At 37.9% G+C, this 19,145-nt stretch overlaps 1 protein-coding gene and 1 pseudogene across 1 annotated transcript; one reads left to right on the top strand and one right to left on the bottom strand.

Annotated features, from left to right (window-relative positions):
* The first annotated feature begins 822 nt into the window (after positions 1-822).
* Positions 823-2,146, top strand: LOC141494178 (elongator complex protein 4 pseudogene; annotated as a pseudogene).
* Positions 2,147-6,919: 4,773 nt separating this feature from the next.
* On the bottom strand, positions 6,920-17,713 carry CCDC71L (coiled-coil domain containing 71 like). The gene has a single exon (XM_074193943.1). The coding sequence runs from the start codon at positions 17,435-17,437 to the stop codon at positions 16,754-16,756; it is 684 nt and encodes a 227-aa protein (XP_074050044.1). The 5' UTR covers positions 17,438-17,713; the 3' UTR covers positions 6,920-16,753.
* Between the last annotated feature and the right edge of the window lie 1,432 nt (positions 17,714-19,145).

Below are 19,145 nucleotides of genomic sequence, written 5' to 3'. Positions count from 1 at the left end.
TATTCTGTATTTAAAGAAAGAGAAATTGTATACAGTGAATTGTGGTTTTGTGTGCAATATTTTATTGTCCTATATGGTGGAAATGCTTATTTTATGCCATAAATTAAAAACATTATTTATAGCATGTGAATAATAATACTTTTATAGAACTTCAAGATTTGCAAGTACTTTACAAGCATTTTCTCAATTGATTCTTAATAAGTCATTGAGCTAGGGGCCATTAGTATTATCAAGGAGAAAACTGAAGGTTAGGGTGATTAGTTTTCCGGGACCTCACCACTAAGTGTCTGAACTACAGTCATACTCATATTTCCCTGATTCTAAATCTAATCATCCAATGATCTATACTCACTTATACATATCTATCCCCTATACCTTTCTATCTAAAATAAATACAATAAAATCTGAAGGTGAAGGAGGAAAAAAAAGAGGTGTGATGTTGAGGGACTTTGAGGTGCAGAAGTGAGGAGTTGCCAGATATTCATTTATATCTACGATGACTTTAAGGCACTCTGGAATTTTCTCCACTCTAGATGTATAAATGTCATTGGTATTGTTCTTTCCTTCTGGAGATTTCTCCTAATTTTATTTTATTCCATAATATTTGTTTATTGATCTACAGCTTTCTTTTCTTAATTCATTTCATTAGTCTGTTAGTTTTCCTATTAAGGTTTCTTTCCCTCCCTTCTTGTTTTTTTTTTTGTTATTTTTTTTATGACTTGTCACTATTTTAAAGGTAAGATTGGAGATTTGAACTTGATTACCAACTACTCATTCAATATTCTTATTGAAGCTAAACCCACAATTTCATAAGTATCTAAAATGAAGGCGACCAAAAAAGCATTGAAAATAGGTACGGGGAGAAGCAAGATGGCCTTGACAACCGGTGGCGCCGGGCCGGGGGGGAGCCGGGGACGCGCCGGCGACCACGGCGGGAGGTGACCAGACGGAGAGCGGCGGCGGCCGCTGCAGTGCCCGCAGGAAGGGTCCCGTGCCCGGCGGCCGGGGCGGCGCTCCACTGCGTTCCATCGGTGCGCAATGGACAGCTGCTGGTGTCCGCCGGCCTCCCGGCCCTGGACCAGCTCTTAGGTGGCGGTTTAGCTGTTGGAACACTGCTTCTAATCGAGGAGGACAAATATAATATTTATTCCAATTTGCTCCTCAACTATTTCTTGGCTGAGGGAGCAGTCTGTGGGCATACTTTGTTGGTTGCCTCTGCCAAAGAAGACCCTGATGACATTTTACAGGTCCTTCCTGAACCATTACATGATCATGAGCAGAAAAAGGAACTTGATGAAGTAAGCAGTCAAAAATCACAAGGAAAACCGGATATTTCCATGAAGATAGCCTGGCGTTATCAAAACTTTACCCAAAATGGAGGCTGGCCCAGGATCACACTCAAGATTTGGTCACTATTATGATGTGTCAAAAAGAATGCCCCAAGAGATGGTTCAGTCTGCAAAATGGCACAGATTTTTCCTTCCAGAAGAAATTTCTTCATATACTACTGTAGAACCCTGTGCACTGACCCCCGGCTACTCAAAGCTTCTACACTTCATCCAGAGCATCATAGCCAAGGAAGGATTCGATGGCTCCTGTCCCCAGAAACAAAAAGCAAAAAAAGGCATGTTAAGAATTGGAATTGAGAGTCTTGGCTCACCTTTGTGGGGAGATGATATCTGCTGTGCTGACAGCCCTGAATATATGCACAATCTTACACGATTCCTGTGTGTTCTTCGTGGACTTCTCAGAATGTCTCTGACAGCCTGTATCATTACAGTGCCATCACATCTTTTTCATAATAAAGCAATTACTGCCCGTATTAGGAACTTGTCGGATACAGTAGTTGGTTTTGAATCATTTGTCGGTTCCGAGAGAGAAGCCAATTCTCTATATAAGAATTTCCATGGTTTCATTCACATCCACCAGATCCCCCGGCTCAATAGCCTGATTGGTGATATGTCTGACACGAAGGACCTTGCTTTCAAACTCCAAAGGAAGGTCTTCACCATTGAGCGACTGCATTTGCCTCCAGACTTGTCAGACACAGTGAGCCGCTCCAGCAAGGGATCTAGAGGAATCCGCCAAACAGCTGAGCCTGGGATGTAGTCTGGTAGCCGGAGGCAAAGAACACCTGAACTTGTAGGCATTGCTGCTCAGGGACCTCTCTCTGACACTCCTCTGGCACTCTCTTGATATCCTCTCTATTAACTTACCAATCAATGATTTACATAAATATTTTTCTTAATGATTTAACCCAACAATCTTACATAGTCATAAAAGATTTTTAAGATGGTGCCTGCTCTCTTCCTTGTGTATGTTTTTTAATTATGGTTTTGGTTTTGATTCTTTCTAAAATTTGTAACTGAATTGTTTTTTATTTAAAGGTTATGATTTAAATAATGAAAAATGCCTTCTTATTTTTGAGGTGGGGAACTGCTAGGGCACAATGTCATATACAATATCAGACGCAGCCACTTTTGGGGATGGTTTTGCTTTTTTTTATATAAATGGAGTTTAAATTTATAAAAGGAAGATGTTTTTAGAAATAACATGTAAAAGCAGAGGGCATCAATAACATTTATTTTTATATTTTAAAAGTTTTACTCAGTTGGAATAATAATATCTAATTTTGTAAATAACACAACGCAGTATCTAAAAAAGATTGTGCTATTCTAAGTGAACAATAGTGCACTTAGATTTTTTTAAAAGTAGTAACGGAGATAGTATATGGAAACCTTTTGAGATTCAAAAAAATATATTCTAATAACTGAGGATCCTAATAACTCTTCATTTCTGAAAATGCTATTCTTCACAGAAAATATTATAGTTTGGTTAGAGTGAGACATGACAAATTAATTTGGCAACTGTGTAAGGATTATCCTGTATTAAAGTGTACTACATATACATTCTGTTATGCAAATTATTAAATTGATAATAAAGAAACATAATGTGAGGTTAAGACTGTTGAATATAATGTATCTGCTTTGTTGGTTAATAAACGTATTAAAACAAAAAAAAAGAAAATAGGTATGGTATAAGTAACCCATAGCACATATTATCACTATTAATTTGTGTTGGAGAATTTGTATAAACAATTTTATTAAGGACTTGTGTGCCAGAAAAGACGGTGGTCTAATCTTATGGAAAGAGCAAGGGATTATGGATGGACTGTTCCACTGCAATCCATATTTTTTAATTGATTAGAAGATCTTTGATATTTGGATGGATTCTCTTTTGAAAATTTGTGAAGATACATGGACAAGAATTACACAGGAAGAGAAGGTATAGGTGGACTGCAATTGGTAGTAGGAGGGAAGTACTCAAACAAATGATATAGGTTCATTAAAGTATAAGTGTTTACATTATCCTCTGTTCTTGAATCCTTTGGTCCCCAATCCTACCACCATCCCCTACAATACCCCAAACTTTAACTCAGAAACCTCAAAAATTACTAATTACCTGCTGAACATCTCCCCTAGGAGGCCCCAATCATCACCTCAAACTCAAAGTGTCCAAAACAATTCATCATCATCATCATCATCTCTCTCTCTCTCTCTCTCTCTCTCTCTCTCTCTCTCTCTCTCTCTCTCTCTCTCTCTCTCTCTCTCTTCCTCTTTCAAACTCACCTACTCTATTGAAGAACCACTGTTATCACTCCTCTGGGTTCAAAACCTCCATTCCTGGTCTTTCTCTCTGCTTTATCATTCCCTACCCCCATAACTATTTGGCAAGTCTTATTCATTCTACAACCATAACATCTCATGTACCCCATCTCTTCTCTCCTGTACATAGTCACTCCCTAGTTCATGTCCTTTTAAATGGCATAGTCTCCTAAAACAATTTTTTATGTGTCACGTGCTAGACACTACAATAGTCCTAACTGGTCTCTTTGCTCCCAGCCTCTCCCCTTTCCATTCCATCTTACATCAAGAAGCCAACATAATATTCTTAAAGCCTAGGTATGTCTGTGAGATTTCTTAGAAATCTACTCAGTTTGACATTTTAAATTCTCTATTTTACCTCACCCCAACTATTATTTTATCCATACTTCATATTTCTCCTTTTCTTGCATTCAGCATTCAAGACAACTTGAACTAAATCCTCCTAACTTCTCCCACTACACACTTGTACAGTATAGTCCCCATGTCTATAATGAACTTCCCTTTTATCCTTCCCCCTTTCATAGCTCTTGTCTTGAAACCTCCCTACAAAGTTTTATTTGCTAGTGGTCTCATCCTGGTCAACCTTGTATTTGTTGTTTTTCAGTTGTGTCTGATTATTACTTCACTTGGGATTCTTGGCAAACATACTGGAATGATTTTCTATTTCTTCTCTAGTTCATTTTATAAATGAGGAAAATGAGACAAACAGGGTTAAATGACATGCCTAGGTCACACAGCTAGTTTTCTGAGACTGGATTTGATCTCAGGTCTTCCTGACTCCAAGGCTGGCACTTCAACTTTCCTCTCTGTATATGTCCTATCTGCTATTATCACAACACATAACTCTTTTCCAAATTGTCTCTCCCCCTAACTTCTCTGAAATCTTCCATGCTGGAAACTTCCATTCACAATGCTCATAGAGCAGGGGAAGAGGCTATCATTGGCTGATACCTGGTATCTTCCTTCTTATGACATCAGAGACAGAAAAAAAAATACCTGAGAATCCACTCCCTTCCTTAAAAACATATAGATCTTCAAGGGAATTTGGAGCTGCTCCAGTATAGAGGTGACAAAGAGTCATACTTCCAGGAATGATGTTAGTTTAACCAGGGTGCAAACCAATTACTTTTCCTTTTTATCCTTCCTCTATGTCCTGACAACCATCCAACCTGGGGTTTCAACATCCTCCCTCATTACAATGATTTTCTCTCTCTGCTCCTGTGTGTTTCATGTTAGACCTTATGGCTTCCCTTTACAAATTAGCTAAAATGTGTTTGTAATAAAGATCTTTTAAGTCTTTGAACTGATTAAGTTCCCCAAACTGCTACGATGAACTGAGACAGTTCCAGAGAAAACTTTAAACTACTTAAGGTTAAGAACTGTTTTTTTTTTTGGTTTGGTTGGTTTATATCCTAATACCTAGTACAGTTCTTTATCTGTGATGGATGTATAATGTTTTTGAACTGAATAGTAAGTCATGCTATAAAAATCTGCCTTATTAATTAGATATTAGGTTCTTATGTAAAACACTTGATAATTCTATAAAAACAAAGAATGAGATGTAAACCAAAATATAAAATTTGTGGGAGGGGATTTTTACAAAAATCCAAGAAAATAATAGAACTCCTATTCCACAAGAGTATCATCATGCTTCAAGGTATTCACAATGAAAGATTGTACTTATGTCAATAAGTTCCCATTGCCCACTGAATTTTTTAGAATTGCCACAAGAATTCATTTTTTGAGCAAAACAAAAAAAAAGTATCTGTCCTCTGTAGACCAGAATAACTAAGTTTAGAGAAGCAGAAAGTTGACTATGAAGGAACAAATAATTTTCTGCCACAACTCATCTGACAATTTAGTAAGGTATAGCAAAGTTACAATCTGCATTAATGAACTATGTATTAGTTACCCACACTGTTCAAATCAGTTACTTAAAAAATAAAAATGTTTAAGACATTCTACCAAACAAATTGTCATTTTTAAGAGAACATTTATCAGGAAAACAAAGTTTGTTTTACTTACTGTTAGATTCTTAAAAAAAATCTCAAGTACAGATTTTCAAAAAAAAAAGATTTTTTTTAATTTAGCAAAAATGCTTATATAGACAATATTTGCTATGCTAACTGCCCTATTTCACTTCACCAAAAACCCAGTGAACATAGTCAAGGCTAGATTTCTACACAAATAGGATATTTCAGAGGACATTCATTTTAAATGTTCAAACTTTCAGTTTAGAAACAACATCCTGAAAGTTGTCCTTACAGTTCAGAATTAACTTTATTCCTCAAGTTGCTATTTGAAATGAAAATACAAATGACTGATTCCCTCATTCATATGTCTAGATAGACACATATATGTATGTTACTATCCTTTAAAGATAATGCTACAGGGGCGGCTAGGTGGTGTAGTGGATAAAGCACCAGCCTTGGAGTCAGGAGTTGCCTGGGTTCAAATCCGGTCTCAGACACTTAATAATTACCTAGCTGTGTGGCCTTGGGCAAGCCACTTAACCCCATTTGCCTTGCAAAAACTAAAAAAAAAATAAAGATAAAATTTAACCCCATTTGCCTTGCAAAAACTAAAAAAAAAATAAAGATAAAATAAAGATAACGCTACTACTGACAATGATTTCAAAGACCAATATGAATTAAGTTTTACTGAATGTATTTTTATTTGTTGTTTAGCAGACTTGGCTTTTTAATTTTTTTGGCTTTTTAATTTTATTTTTTTGATCAACAATACTCTATTTCCTCTTGCTAACATTCTCTCTCATTTAGAAAAAAATCTTTTATCACTTTCCTTGATTTTGCCTTTCATTTTTTTAAGAGTAGGGGGACACAGTGGGAAGTAAACAAAAATAAATTGTTGATAATTGAAAAAATAATCACCAAACAAAACACTTGTGACAAATTTATATAGTAAAGCCAAAGAAAAAAAAATGCTGCAATTGCTACTTGCATTTAGTTGTAGTTCTTTAAGACAAAGTCAAATGACTAGATACAGCATGGCACAGTTGATAAGAGCATTGATGATTTGGAGCAAGGAAGACCTAGTTTTGAACTTATTAACTGTGTGATCCTAGGCAAGTTATTTAACCTTCCTGGGGTCTCAGTTTATTCATCTGTAAAACGAAGGGGTTAGTCATTGACCTCTTAAAGTCTTTTCCAAACCCATCTCATCCTGCCTCTCAGAAATACTTTGAAGACTCCATTTTTTTGAAGATTTTATTTAGTTTTACAATTTTCCTCCATTCTTACTTCCCTTCACCCCACCTCCCACAGAAGACATTCTGCTAGTATTTACATTGGTTCCATGTTATACATTGATCTCAGTTGAATGTGATGACAGAGAAATCATATCCTTAAGGAAGAAAAGTAAAATACAAGATAGTAAAATTACATAATAAAGCGTTTTTTTTCTTTTTCTAATTTGATGGTAGTAGTCTTTGGTGTTTGTTGAAAGTCCATAATCCTTTCTCTAGATATAGATGGTGTTCTCCATTTCAGGTTGCTCAAAATTGTCCCTGCTTGTTACACAGAAGGTATGAGCAAGTTCATCAGGGTTGATCGTCATCCCCATGTTGCTGTTGGGGTATACAATGTTTTTTTGGTTCTGCTCACCTTGCTCAGCATCAGTTCATGCAAATCTTTCCAGGCTTCCCCGAATTCCTATCCCTCTGGTTTCTAATAGAACAACAGTGTTCCATGACATACATATACCAGTTCATTAAGCCATTTCCCAAATGAAGGACATTCACTTAATTTCCAATTTTTTGCCACAACAAACCGGGCTACAATAAATATTTTTGTACAAGTGATGTTTTTACCCTTTTGTATCATCTCTTCAGGGTATAGACCCAGCAGTGGTATTGCTGGGTCAAAGGGTATGGACATTTTTGTTGCCCTTTGGGCAATAATCCCAAATTGCTCTCCAGAAAGGTTGGATGAGTTCACAGCTCCATCAACAATGTATTAGTGTCCCAGATTTCCCACATCCCTTCCAATATTGATCATTGTCCTTTCTGGTCATATTGGCCAGTCTGAGAGGTGTGAGGTAGTATCTCAGAGATGCTTTAATTTGCATTTCTCTAATAAGTAATGATTTCAAGCAATTTTCCATATGACTATGGATTGATTTGATTTCCTCAGTAGTAAATTAACCTTGCATATCCTTTGACCATTTATCAATTGGGGAATGGCTTGTTTTTTGAAAATTTGACTCAGTTCTCTGTATATTTTAGAGATGAGTCCTTTGTCAGAAATACTAGTTGCAAAACTTGTTTCCCAATTTACTACATTTCTTTTGATCTTGGTTACAGTGGTTTTGTCTGTGTAAAAGCTTTTTAATGTAGTCAAAATTATCTAGTTTGTTTTGGAAGATGTTCTCTATCTCTTCCTTGGTCATAAACTGTTTCCCTTTCCATAGATCTGACAGGTAAACTATACCTTGGATCTTCTAGGTTGGTTATAATACTGTTTTTTTATGTCTAAATCCTGTATCAATTTGGATCTTATCTTGGTATAGGGTGTGAGGTGTTGGTCTAATCTAAGTTTCTTCCATACTAATGTCCAATTTTCCCAACACTTTTTACGGAAGAGTTTTTATCCCAATAGCTGGACTCTTTGGGTTTATCAAACAGCAGATTACTATAATCATTTTCTGCTATTGCACTGATCCACTAATCTATTTCTTAGCCAATACCAGACAGTTTTGAGGACTGATGCTTTATAATATAATTTTAGATCTGGTAAGGCTAAGTCACCTTCTTTTGCACTTTTTTCCATTGAATCCCTGGAAATTCTTCACTTTTTATTTCTCCATATGAATTTACTTACAACTTTTTCTAACTCATTAATTTTTTGGAATTTTGATTGGTAGGATGCTAAGCAAGTAGTTTAGTTTTGGTAGAATTGTCATTTTTATTATACTAGCTCGACCTATCCATGAAGAGTTAATGCTTGCCCCGGTATTTAAATCTGATTTTATTTGCGTGAGAAGAGTTTTGTAATTGTTTTCAAAAAGTTTTTGAGTCTGCCTTGGCAGGTAGACTCCCAGGTATTTTATTTTGTCTGAGGTTATTTTGAATAAGATTTCTCTTTCTAGCTCTTCCTGCTGTATCTTGCTAGTCATATATAGAAATGTTGAGGATTTATGAGGGTTTATTTTATATCCTGCTACTTTGCTAAAGTTGCTGATTATTCCTAATAGTTTTTTAGATGATGTTTTGGGATTCTCTAGGTATACCATCATATTATCTGCAAAGAGTGAGAGTTTTGAAGACTCCATTTTTTTTACATCAAGTAAATTAACTGTTTCCTTACAATTTATAAATCTATCCACCACCATTTAAAGCTGATTTTCCAGACTGCACATTTTTATTTGTTTATATTTTAAACTCTGATACTGCCCTATTTCACTTCACCAAAAACCCAGTGAACTTTAGTCAAGGCTGGATTTCTACAGAATAGGATAAGTCAGAGGACGTTCATTTTAAATGTTCAAACTTTCAGTTTGGAAACAATATCCTGAAAGTTGTTCAAGAGTTTGTGAGGTAGTTATTTGATAATTTACAAAAAGCATTTATTGCGGCAGCTAGATGGCACAGTAGATAGAGCACCATCCCTGGAGGCAGGAGGACCAGAGTTCAAATCCAACCTCAGACACTTAATTACCTAGCTGTGTGATCTTGGGCAAATCCCTTAACCCCACTGCCTTGCAAAAAAAATAATAAATAAAAGGATTTATCTCACAATAGTTTACCAGAAAATATTTTCTCTAAATATATTAACCTTTTAGATTCTAAAATTAGATAGGTTACTGATCTTTAAAAGTTAATATTTAATCTAAAATAATATAAAGCAGAAATATTAAGAAAATAAAAATCATATTCAACAAAGTCAAAGTATTTCTAGTACAGCATATAAATTTTGTTCAAAGTTCTAAGACTTTAATTTTTTTGTTATCTAGAATATCACCGACGTAAGAAGGAATGAACATCATCATCATCAACAATTAACAAAGAAGGTAAGACAGCAGCAAATACAATTTTAGAATTTTTTTGTTTACTTTTAAATTACAATAGGATCAAATATAAGTTCTTAAATATAGAGCCACCTCACTTATCGGGGACTGTTTTCCAACAGACTCAATTATCAAGAACACAAATAATCTAGAAAGCTACTTTAAAAGTCTCTGACCAGCAAAACTAGATGCCACAAAGTCTATGCACACTGTACCTGTAGAAGAGATTCTTTTAGAGACTATTTTGTGCTGTTTTAAGTATAATTTTTAAAAGGTTAATTATCTGGTTTCTCACATTATGATGGCACGTTAGAATAGAAGCAAATTTTAAAAGGGGTGGGACAATTGATGAGGGCCTACTAAATAAAAAAAGTGATATCTAAAAGCTAAAAAGTGAAAGAAAAAAACAAAAATTATAAAAAGCAAAGATGGAAATTTGGAAAATAATCATCTAGTGTCTTGTATCACAAACAGCCCTATTTAACACATCACAACTGACACTGTATCAATATATTGAACCACAGTATAATAATTGATATTCCTACCTCATGACCCTGAATCAGCAGGAAAAAGTTAAATCATTTTTAATATACTCTATTTAAGAGGCTAAAATTTTAAAAAGATGTGGTAACATAGGCTTTTATAAGTAAAAGAACATTTACAGGTCATTGAGTATACATGCCCTCCTTCATAATCTTCCAAGTCCCTACCACCTGTACTACCTCCCTTCTTTTGCAGTTGAGGAATTAGAGCCTCATTGAGGTAAAGGAGTCTGGATCAGCCCCACACCTATTTAGTAATAGTCAAGACTAAAACCTCAGATCTCATGATTTCTAATCCAACCTACTTTCTGATGTTGACCCATCACCTAATTCCCTTAAGATACTAGATTCATTCCTTCATTAAGTAACAAATTTTAAGTAAAGCAAAACCATATGAGGAAGAAAATTAATGTTCAACGTGATCATAATAATGACAAACCACTGGTGAAGTTAGTTTTATAAGTTCAAGGTCCAGTGCATATATCTAATTTAATGTTGGCAGTTCAAAGAAAAAGAAAACAGATCCCATAATTGTTTCTTCCTTTTTTTCCATTTTAAAGAATGCTCAAATTTGATTTAGGGATTTTAACAAGGAAAAAAAAACACTTTTCTACTAAAATGACATTAGAATCTAAATATCAGAAGTTATGATTAACAAAGGTAGTGTAATATACATTTATAAGTCTGCTTTTATAAATAAAAAAACAATTGCTGTTTTCTAAGTTAATTACTGAAACTTAAAAGTTTCATAAATTAAAAAACCAAAAAGGTTTACAGTCAATCTTAGGCATTCTTTAACTTTATGTTTTGAAGCAATGTGTTTCAAAGAATCATAGATTTTTATAATCGAGGAATTCTACAGATCATTTAGCTGAAACCCCTTATTTTACAGATGAAGAAACTGACATTCAAAGAAGCTAAATGATTTATTCAGTGTCAAACTCATTAGCAATAGAACTGGAACTAGAACATAGTCCAGTGCTTTAGAGTCATGACTGGCATTTAAAAGCCAGAAACAACTGGAAAACAATCTTCATAGAGCTAGAAAAAAAAATAAAAATTCACCACCAGGAAGATTCTTAAATTAAAATCTCCAAGTGCAGACAGTATAAGCAGACTGACACCCAAACCTAGCAGAATGCTTGTATAGACAACATTTGCTATGCTAACTATAGTCCTTGTCATTATTAAGCACCATCTTTATCTTCAAGTCAGACTTTGGAGGTATTTATCATTATTTAGATCATGGTCTAGAAAGGCATTTACCGAAAGGATCACTGCTTTTGTGAAATCTATAATCAAACCCAATTTAGAGCTTCTTGCTTTTGGATAACTTCCACATAATGCTTTTCTAGGAAAGCTTTCCTCTTGCATTAAGATTAGCTACTGTAACTTTGGAATGCTCATCAAGAAAAATGTGTTCACTATTCCCCATTGAATTACAAGCTTTATATTCAAAATATTAAAATATATATATTTAAACCATTGCTTTAAATATTAAGCTATTTTGTGTCCTAGCAATGATTTTGTGCTTTTGCAAAAAGATCCATTCTATTCATCTTGGTTCTCTTAATAGAGAAGCAAGGATATGCTGCATTATCAACATTTTCTCTATTGCTTTAAATCTGGAATCCAATAAATAAAGCCTTGATTTGTAGTGTTTGTTGAAATGCTCATACTGAAAATTTAACAACTGGATATTCTATTTGAAATGACTACAGATCATTCCTATTGCAAAGTGCATGACTTACAGGTACTAATGTTGACCACTTGATATATGGTGCACATGAATAAAACAACATGGATCTAAAGAAAGATTTAAATGAACTTAGCAAAATTCAAAATAGATCATGTAACTAGAGCAAAAGCATTACAAGCTATTATTCCTAAGTTTTTGGTTTTCTAACTTTAACCTACCATTTACCAATTTTCTAAATATTGCTTGGAACACATTATAGCAAACTTTAAATGGTTTAAAGAGAAATTGTAAGCAGCAATTACCCTTAGGAAGGTCTACATGATGTCATATGAAAGGGAAGCAAATGTAACAAATATCATGTTCTCTATTTTAAACTAAGTTTTGATACATGGTACATTGACAGAGAAAAGAATAAAACAGACCCTTTTATAAGTTGCCATTCCATTAACTGCTTGTGGATGTCTATAATTGTTTTATTTTCCCATTATATCTTTTATCTTTCCTTTCTTTCTGGTGACATCATATACCTAAGGTTATATACATAGTTGAATACTGAGGGGAGCCTTGGGTACATAGTCTAATACCCATACAACTCAATATGGCAAACTGCATACAAGTCTTACCATAGTCCAATACAGCATAAAGCCTATGTAAATATTTATCATCACCTTACTAAACTATAATGGGAACTCCGGATCCTTATCCCCACAGTATGGAATAGAGCTATTTCTGCTGTGCAAAACTAGTCTGTCATCAATTTTTCCAGTGAAGAATAGAAGGCCTGATTACCAACATACAAAATTTTCATAAGTACTTTGATTCATCTCACCAAAGTACTTTAAAAGAAATAGTAGTTATTCATATTTGTATCAAATCCTACTATTAGAACAGAAGCTCCAAGAGAACAGCAATTGTCTTAGTTAATCTTTCCATCATTCTTACTCCCTAGGATAGGGCTACATAGAAAGGACAGACATATATATTGAATTAAATTTCTTAAAATAGATGATTCATTGATAAATTTTGATGCATTTTGAAAACATTCCTCGGCAACAGATATGGAAGACTGAACACATCTTTTTTAAAAATCAACAGCTTGGGGAAAATGTGAGGAATAAAGTGGTTCCTAGAAATGAAGCATATAAACTCTGGATCAAATGACTTAAGAGGAATTAGTGCTTCAAAAAGCTTGCCCTAGGGCACATGAAATCAGTAGAAAGGAGGAACAGGAGAATTAGCACACATAGCCAACGTGTATTATAGTTCCTATTGAAGGCTTCCAAAACTTTAAAGTTTACAAGCTTATTACTGAAAATATAAAAATTTTCTAGTTAAAATGCCAATTCAACCGGAACCAAAACCTTTTCAACACTAGTAACAGACACTGAAACTAGACAGAGTATTCTCTAAAATTTATTTACAGTCAATAAATTAAAGAGCAAAATACAACCAGATTATAAACCTCGATCATATCCACATCAAATAGAACTGTCCAGGGAAACATTTCAGTTCCATCACGAACAATTGCTTTCTAATGCACTTCAGACATAACAGTCTATATAAAAGGCTTTAAACACATCAATCTAAAGCAAATATTTTATATATCTCCATTAAAAACCATCCAAATCAAGACTGCTGTGGCAATGGTGATTTTCAAAAATCTACAATGAATTTCATAATTACTTGAACTTTTTGTATTCAAATATTTTAAAATGTATCTCTATTTAGAAGTTCTCAGAAAAAATAATCCTATGATTTACACATTGGGTCAAGAGCTATCAGCCACCAGCATCAAAGTTAAACATGTCCAACAGAGTGTTGAAACTGGACAAAGTAAATACACACCACAACAGGAACACTCCGCTATCAACAATGAAGGATGCCCTCAGCAATCATCAGTTTTATAAGTTTCGAGTCAGGGAAGTAGGATGCTGGTTGGCAGGAATAGGGTCAAAATGATAATAAAGAATTTAAGTATTATTTAAAGCACCCATCATACTTGGGCACTCAAAATGAAATATGGCATAGAAAGGATGGTAAATTCCTTTCTAGCTTACACTCCATTTGTGCCATGTGAAATGTAAAGAAAAGAGAAGGCAATAGAATGAATTAGAATCATGAGACTTAAGGTTCTGAAGATATTTTGTACAAACTAAACTACATATTTATTTTAGATGGTGGTGGTAAATGAGTGTGCTCCTACCCTCCCCTGCCAATAAAGGCCATTGTGCTAAGATTTACCTTCCACACACAGTTGCCAAAAATATTTTACTTATCAACTACATTAGAGGCTTCTTCATATTTTAGAAATTACACTGGCTTTATTTATTTAAAAAAAAAAACTTGGCCAAAATAAAAATGTCACACCATACTTCACAAACTAGAAATATCATTGTTTTGTGAGATATCGTATAAATTACATATTGGACTCAGGATGGGCAATAGCATCTAACCGAAACCAAGAAAGCTAAAATAATGTAGGAAAGCATTTAGGCAAGTCACAAATTTACTAAAATTTCAAAAACGTAAGAGGAAAAGAAAATTAAGAACCTCATTCAAAATAAATACATGGTGTCAACAGTTCTTTCATAATTATGTGCTGAGCAAGAATTATAAAATTCATCCTCCAAGAAAAATCTGATTTCAAAATCATCTAGGAAATATCTGGTTAATCCATAGGCTGCAGTCACATCTTAATATGGCCATTAAGTATGTTTTAAAAACTAAAAATCTTATAAAAACTACACAAAATGGCATCAGTGATGTAGTACAAACATGTTCTTCACAAACCTAAAAATTAAGTTCTCCAAAAAGAGTTCTATGCATCTGAAATACAACTAGGTATGAAAACTGGCAATTCAAAAAGATAAATCTAGGTTTCCATCATAGTTACAACATTTCTTCACTTTCTAATAAATTATCCATCTTTATTTACTCAGGTGATTATGGGAGGAAAAAGTCATCGAATAATAAGTCAACTACAGACTGTGAGAAAGCTGCTGAAAAAAACTGGCATGAAGTCATTTTTTTATACAAGAAAAAACATTCACACCCTCCCCCCCCCAAAAAAAATACTATGGACTATTACGTTTGCAAGATCTCTTTTTTCAAAAGCTAAGCCAATATGAGTTCTAGGAATATAAGTCAAAAATGCAACTCTTTCCTTATACTCCCTAAGAAGCTGCCAAGCAGAGTTAAACCTCAATACCGAGGATTTCAAGCCAAGTTCCAGCCTGGAATGGATTTTTCCATGGCAGAATAATTAAAATTTTGAAAGATAGTGGTACAAAAAAAACACTACTTGACCCTTTAGGTATTGCAGTGATAACTGGTTATGGCACCACTGGCTACAAACCATTAAGTTATGCTGCCACCATTACCAAAGGCACTTGGATAATCTAGAATCCCACATTTGGCCAGAGTATAAACACTAATATAAAACAATAATTGAAGGGTTAGCATTAAATGTGGCTAGCCTATTGGTTATTATGGTCTTAGGCTGATAGGAAAAAAAGACCAGAACTGCAGATAATTATGAAGAGAGAATTCCAACTTTTATCTTCAACATGAGATCAACAACTTATTTTTGTCATCATGTTGAGGGATTTTTTGGAAGAAAAAGAGTAGCGATGACTGCTGGTTTTGGGCATCTCTTGTTATCTAATCATCAAAAAAAAAAAATAAAAGAAAGCAGCTATTTGGCCCAATTTCAATTATAGCCAGTTATTAAATACCAAGAAATGCCCTTACCCCTCTTAGTCATTACTGCTCAAGTTGTCAAATTAGTTTTGTGTATCCTGCCTACCATTTAAATAAGAATTTTAACTCATACACATTCATCTCTCATCTATGAATCCTTCGGCTTCCCAGTCATCTTGCTGGCTTTGTATGCTAGACTAGAACATGGACCCAGGCCAATATACCTCCAGCTTTGCTTGGTACCATACATTATGGGTGTAGCCAACAGTGAGGTTCTTTTAAAAACTAGTTCATTTTTCATCACAACCATGTTGTTTCAATGCATTTTAATTTTTATTCATTTTCACTGAATGTAACAAGTCAGCTTTTTTTTTCTAAACAAAACGGTATTTAAAAAAAAAAACCAGTATGCTACTATCATCTTCAGGTGCTCAGTCAATATATAAACTCAATTCAGATATAAAAAATTTTAAAAAATGACTAAAAAGTGTTGAAACAGTTCCGTTTTGTGACTCTTTTTAATCACTGAGCCCATGAAACTCAAAAGCCATACAAATCCTTGCACCGATAACAGTCATAAAAGCCCTGAACCTTTTCAAAAACATAGACTTGGGGTCGACAAAGCTCCGGGAGCCAGTAGGAACTGGGGAACGCACGGGATTCAGAGCACCCTGAGCACGTCTTAGTGCAATACCACAAAACATCCATAAGTCCTCCGTCCGGGAAGAGGGGTGGCGGCGGCGGCGGCGGCGGCGGCGGCGGCGGTGGTGGTAAAGAAAGAAGCGGAGAAAATCTGGCTTTATTTTACAAGCGTGAAATAAAATTCCTTTGGGACCGTAATGACTTCTCGGGTGGACTTCCAGGCCGGTGAGGTAGAGTCCGAGGGGGAGGCGGCGGCGCGCCCCCCGCAGTCCGGCCCCTGCGGGCGGCCCGTCCGGGCGCGTCTGGGCAGCGGCTGCTCCGAGTCCTTCCTGCCGGGCCGGCCGTCGGGGGCCCCTCTCTGCCCATAAAGTGCTCGGAGCGGGCCGGGCCCGGGCCGGGGCTGTAAACACTAGACTGAGGCGGGTCGGCCGGCCCCGGCGGGAGCCCCGGGCCGGGGAGGGCCGGGCCGGGCCGGGCCGGGCTCAGGAGGCGGCCACGGGGAAGCGGCGGAGCCTCACCACGGGCTCCAGGTCGACTCGCAGGACCCGGCGCGCTCGGCGCCGCGCCGCCGCCAGGCTCCGCTCGCCCCACACGTCGCGGCCGACGCGGATGGTGGGGAAGCGGGTCAGCACCGGCGTGGCGGCTCTCCAGATCTCCTCCAGGGTCCGGCCCCCGAAGCGGCCGGCGTGGGGCGGCGGCGGCGGCACGGGCGCGGGCGCGGGAGCGGGCGGCGGTGGTGGTGGCGGCGGCGGCGGCGGCGACGGCGGCGGCGCTGGCGGCGGCGGCTTCCTGGCCCTCCGGGCCGCCGCGGCTCCTCGGCGCCTCCTCCTGGCGGCCGGCGGCGGCGGGGCGCCCGGGGGGTCCGGGACCAGGGCCCGGCAGGACGAGTAGCCGTAGACGTCCTTGCTGCGGAGGATGTGCGGGGAGAACTGGTGCTTGAGGCTGCACAGGAAGCTCCACAGCTCGGCGTCCGAGCTCATGAACTCGGTGCTGCGCGGCATGAAGAGCTTGAAGGCGTCGCCCAGCGCCTTGGTGCTGCCCGCCAGCGACAGCTGCGAGCGCGAGTACACCACCTTCTCCTCCCGCTCCGCCGCCGAGCCGGCCGGGGCGGCCGCGCCCGCCGGGGCCGCCCGGGGCCGCCGCCGCCGCCTCACGCTGCGCCGCATGGGAGCCTCCTCCGGCCGCCGCCGCGCGTCGTCCTCCGCCCGCGGCGGTGCCCGCTCCGCCGCCTCCCGCCCGGCACTTCTTTCTTACTTTTCTGGCCTCCTCCGCCGCCGCCGCCGCCGCCGCCTCCGCCTCCGCCGCCGCCCCTCCCCCTCAGCCGGCGAGGGCGGAGGGCGCGGGTGGATATCCTGCCGCCCCGAACAAAATGGCGCCCGGCGCCCACCCCTGGGCTTTGTCATTGGACACCGCGGCCACCCGCTCCCCCCTCTCTTTCTTCCCCGGGCCCTCTCTTTCTGCAAATGTGTCCGCCCCAGGCCCCTCCCACTGTCGTCCCGGCCCCGCCCACTGGGTGCCCTCGTAAGAAAGGGGAGGGAGGGGAAACCTGGGCAAGAGCCTGGGTCTAGGGAGATGGCCATGGTGGAGGTGGAGCTGGTGCTGGACTCAAGAGGCTCCCGCACTTGGGTTGGGATGGCACCCCAAGCCCCTCCATGGGCAAGGCAGGGCCACCCCGCTCTCCAGCCTCAATGAAATCATAGAGATGTCATAAAAGACCACCGCTTCCGAGCCTGAAGGCTCCTCGGGCTTCCTCTACTCCCAACCCCTTCATGGTATGGATGAAGAAACAGCCACATCCACCGCACATCGGGAATGCTCCCCAACAGGCCCAAAAGTTGTATCGAGGACCGGAATAGCCATCACCGCATCCACCGCCCATCCCAAAGCCGCTGTTAATTATGTTATTTTTTTTTTTTTACTTTCCACCCTTTCTCCTTAGCTTTCCTACTTCCCAGTCATCTCAATAATGCTCTAGTGGTCCAGAGACATTTGGTTGTGAAATGGAAAAACTATGACTTGATAAAAAAAAAGACTTTTGTGTTTGAGATACCTCAAGATGATAAATTTTCATGATCTAGAAAACTGATCTCTTAATAAATCTTCATTCAATTCAAAGTTGAGACACATTTGAGAAGAATCAGTTATGATCATTGAATCTATGTGACCAAATTGAATCAATATTACATTGGAAGATAACCCTAAAATACTCCATATTTTGATATTCACAGTCTTCTCAGACTAATGTGAAGGAGAGTAGTACTGTAGTCACGCATCTATTTACATGTAGTTATGTATTTATTCACCTAGCTTCAAATCGGGGAAAAAAACCTCATCAAATGATTACTTTAAGAAAAAGATCAGGATAATATACTTTAAAAAAAATTTAAAATTTAAAATACATTGCATCTTGAAAGGGGAGAAGGGAAAAAAAATTAGGATTAAGGTATTGAATAATGAAAATGGAACAGCCAAAGGGAACTGTGCTAAAAGAACTTAAAAGATTTTGATTATAATAACTTTTATACTTTTATTTATAAGTAACTTGAAATAGTTTAATCCTTTCAGTTCAAGAATTCTCTGAAAACAGTATATAGAGGTAGGTAATAGACTTAACCCTTCATTGCCAGCTGTTTATCTGCATGGATAATTATTGAATGATAGTTACTGAACTGTATGCTATCATTCAGATTGCAATTTTAATGTTGAAAGATATGAGACCATCTACTCCAACTCATTTTTTTGAAGGAGGAAACTGAGGCTTAAGAAGAACCCAACTTCCTAAGGTCCACTGCTCTTTCCCCACATAAAGATGATGATGATGATGGCTTACACTTATCTAATACCTTTTTATGTTGTTTGCATAGCACTCACCCT

Source organism: Macrotis lagotis, chromosome 7 (assembly GCF_037893015.1).
Source record: "Macrotis lagotis isolate mMagLag1 chromosome 7, bilby.v1.9.chrom.fasta, whole genome shotgun sequence".
Taxonomy (NCBI): domain Eukaryota; kingdom Metazoa; phylum Chordata; class Mammalia; order Peramelemorphia; family Peramelidae; genus Macrotis; species Macrotis lagotis.
This window is presented reverse-complemented; position numbering and strand designations above follow the sequence as displayed.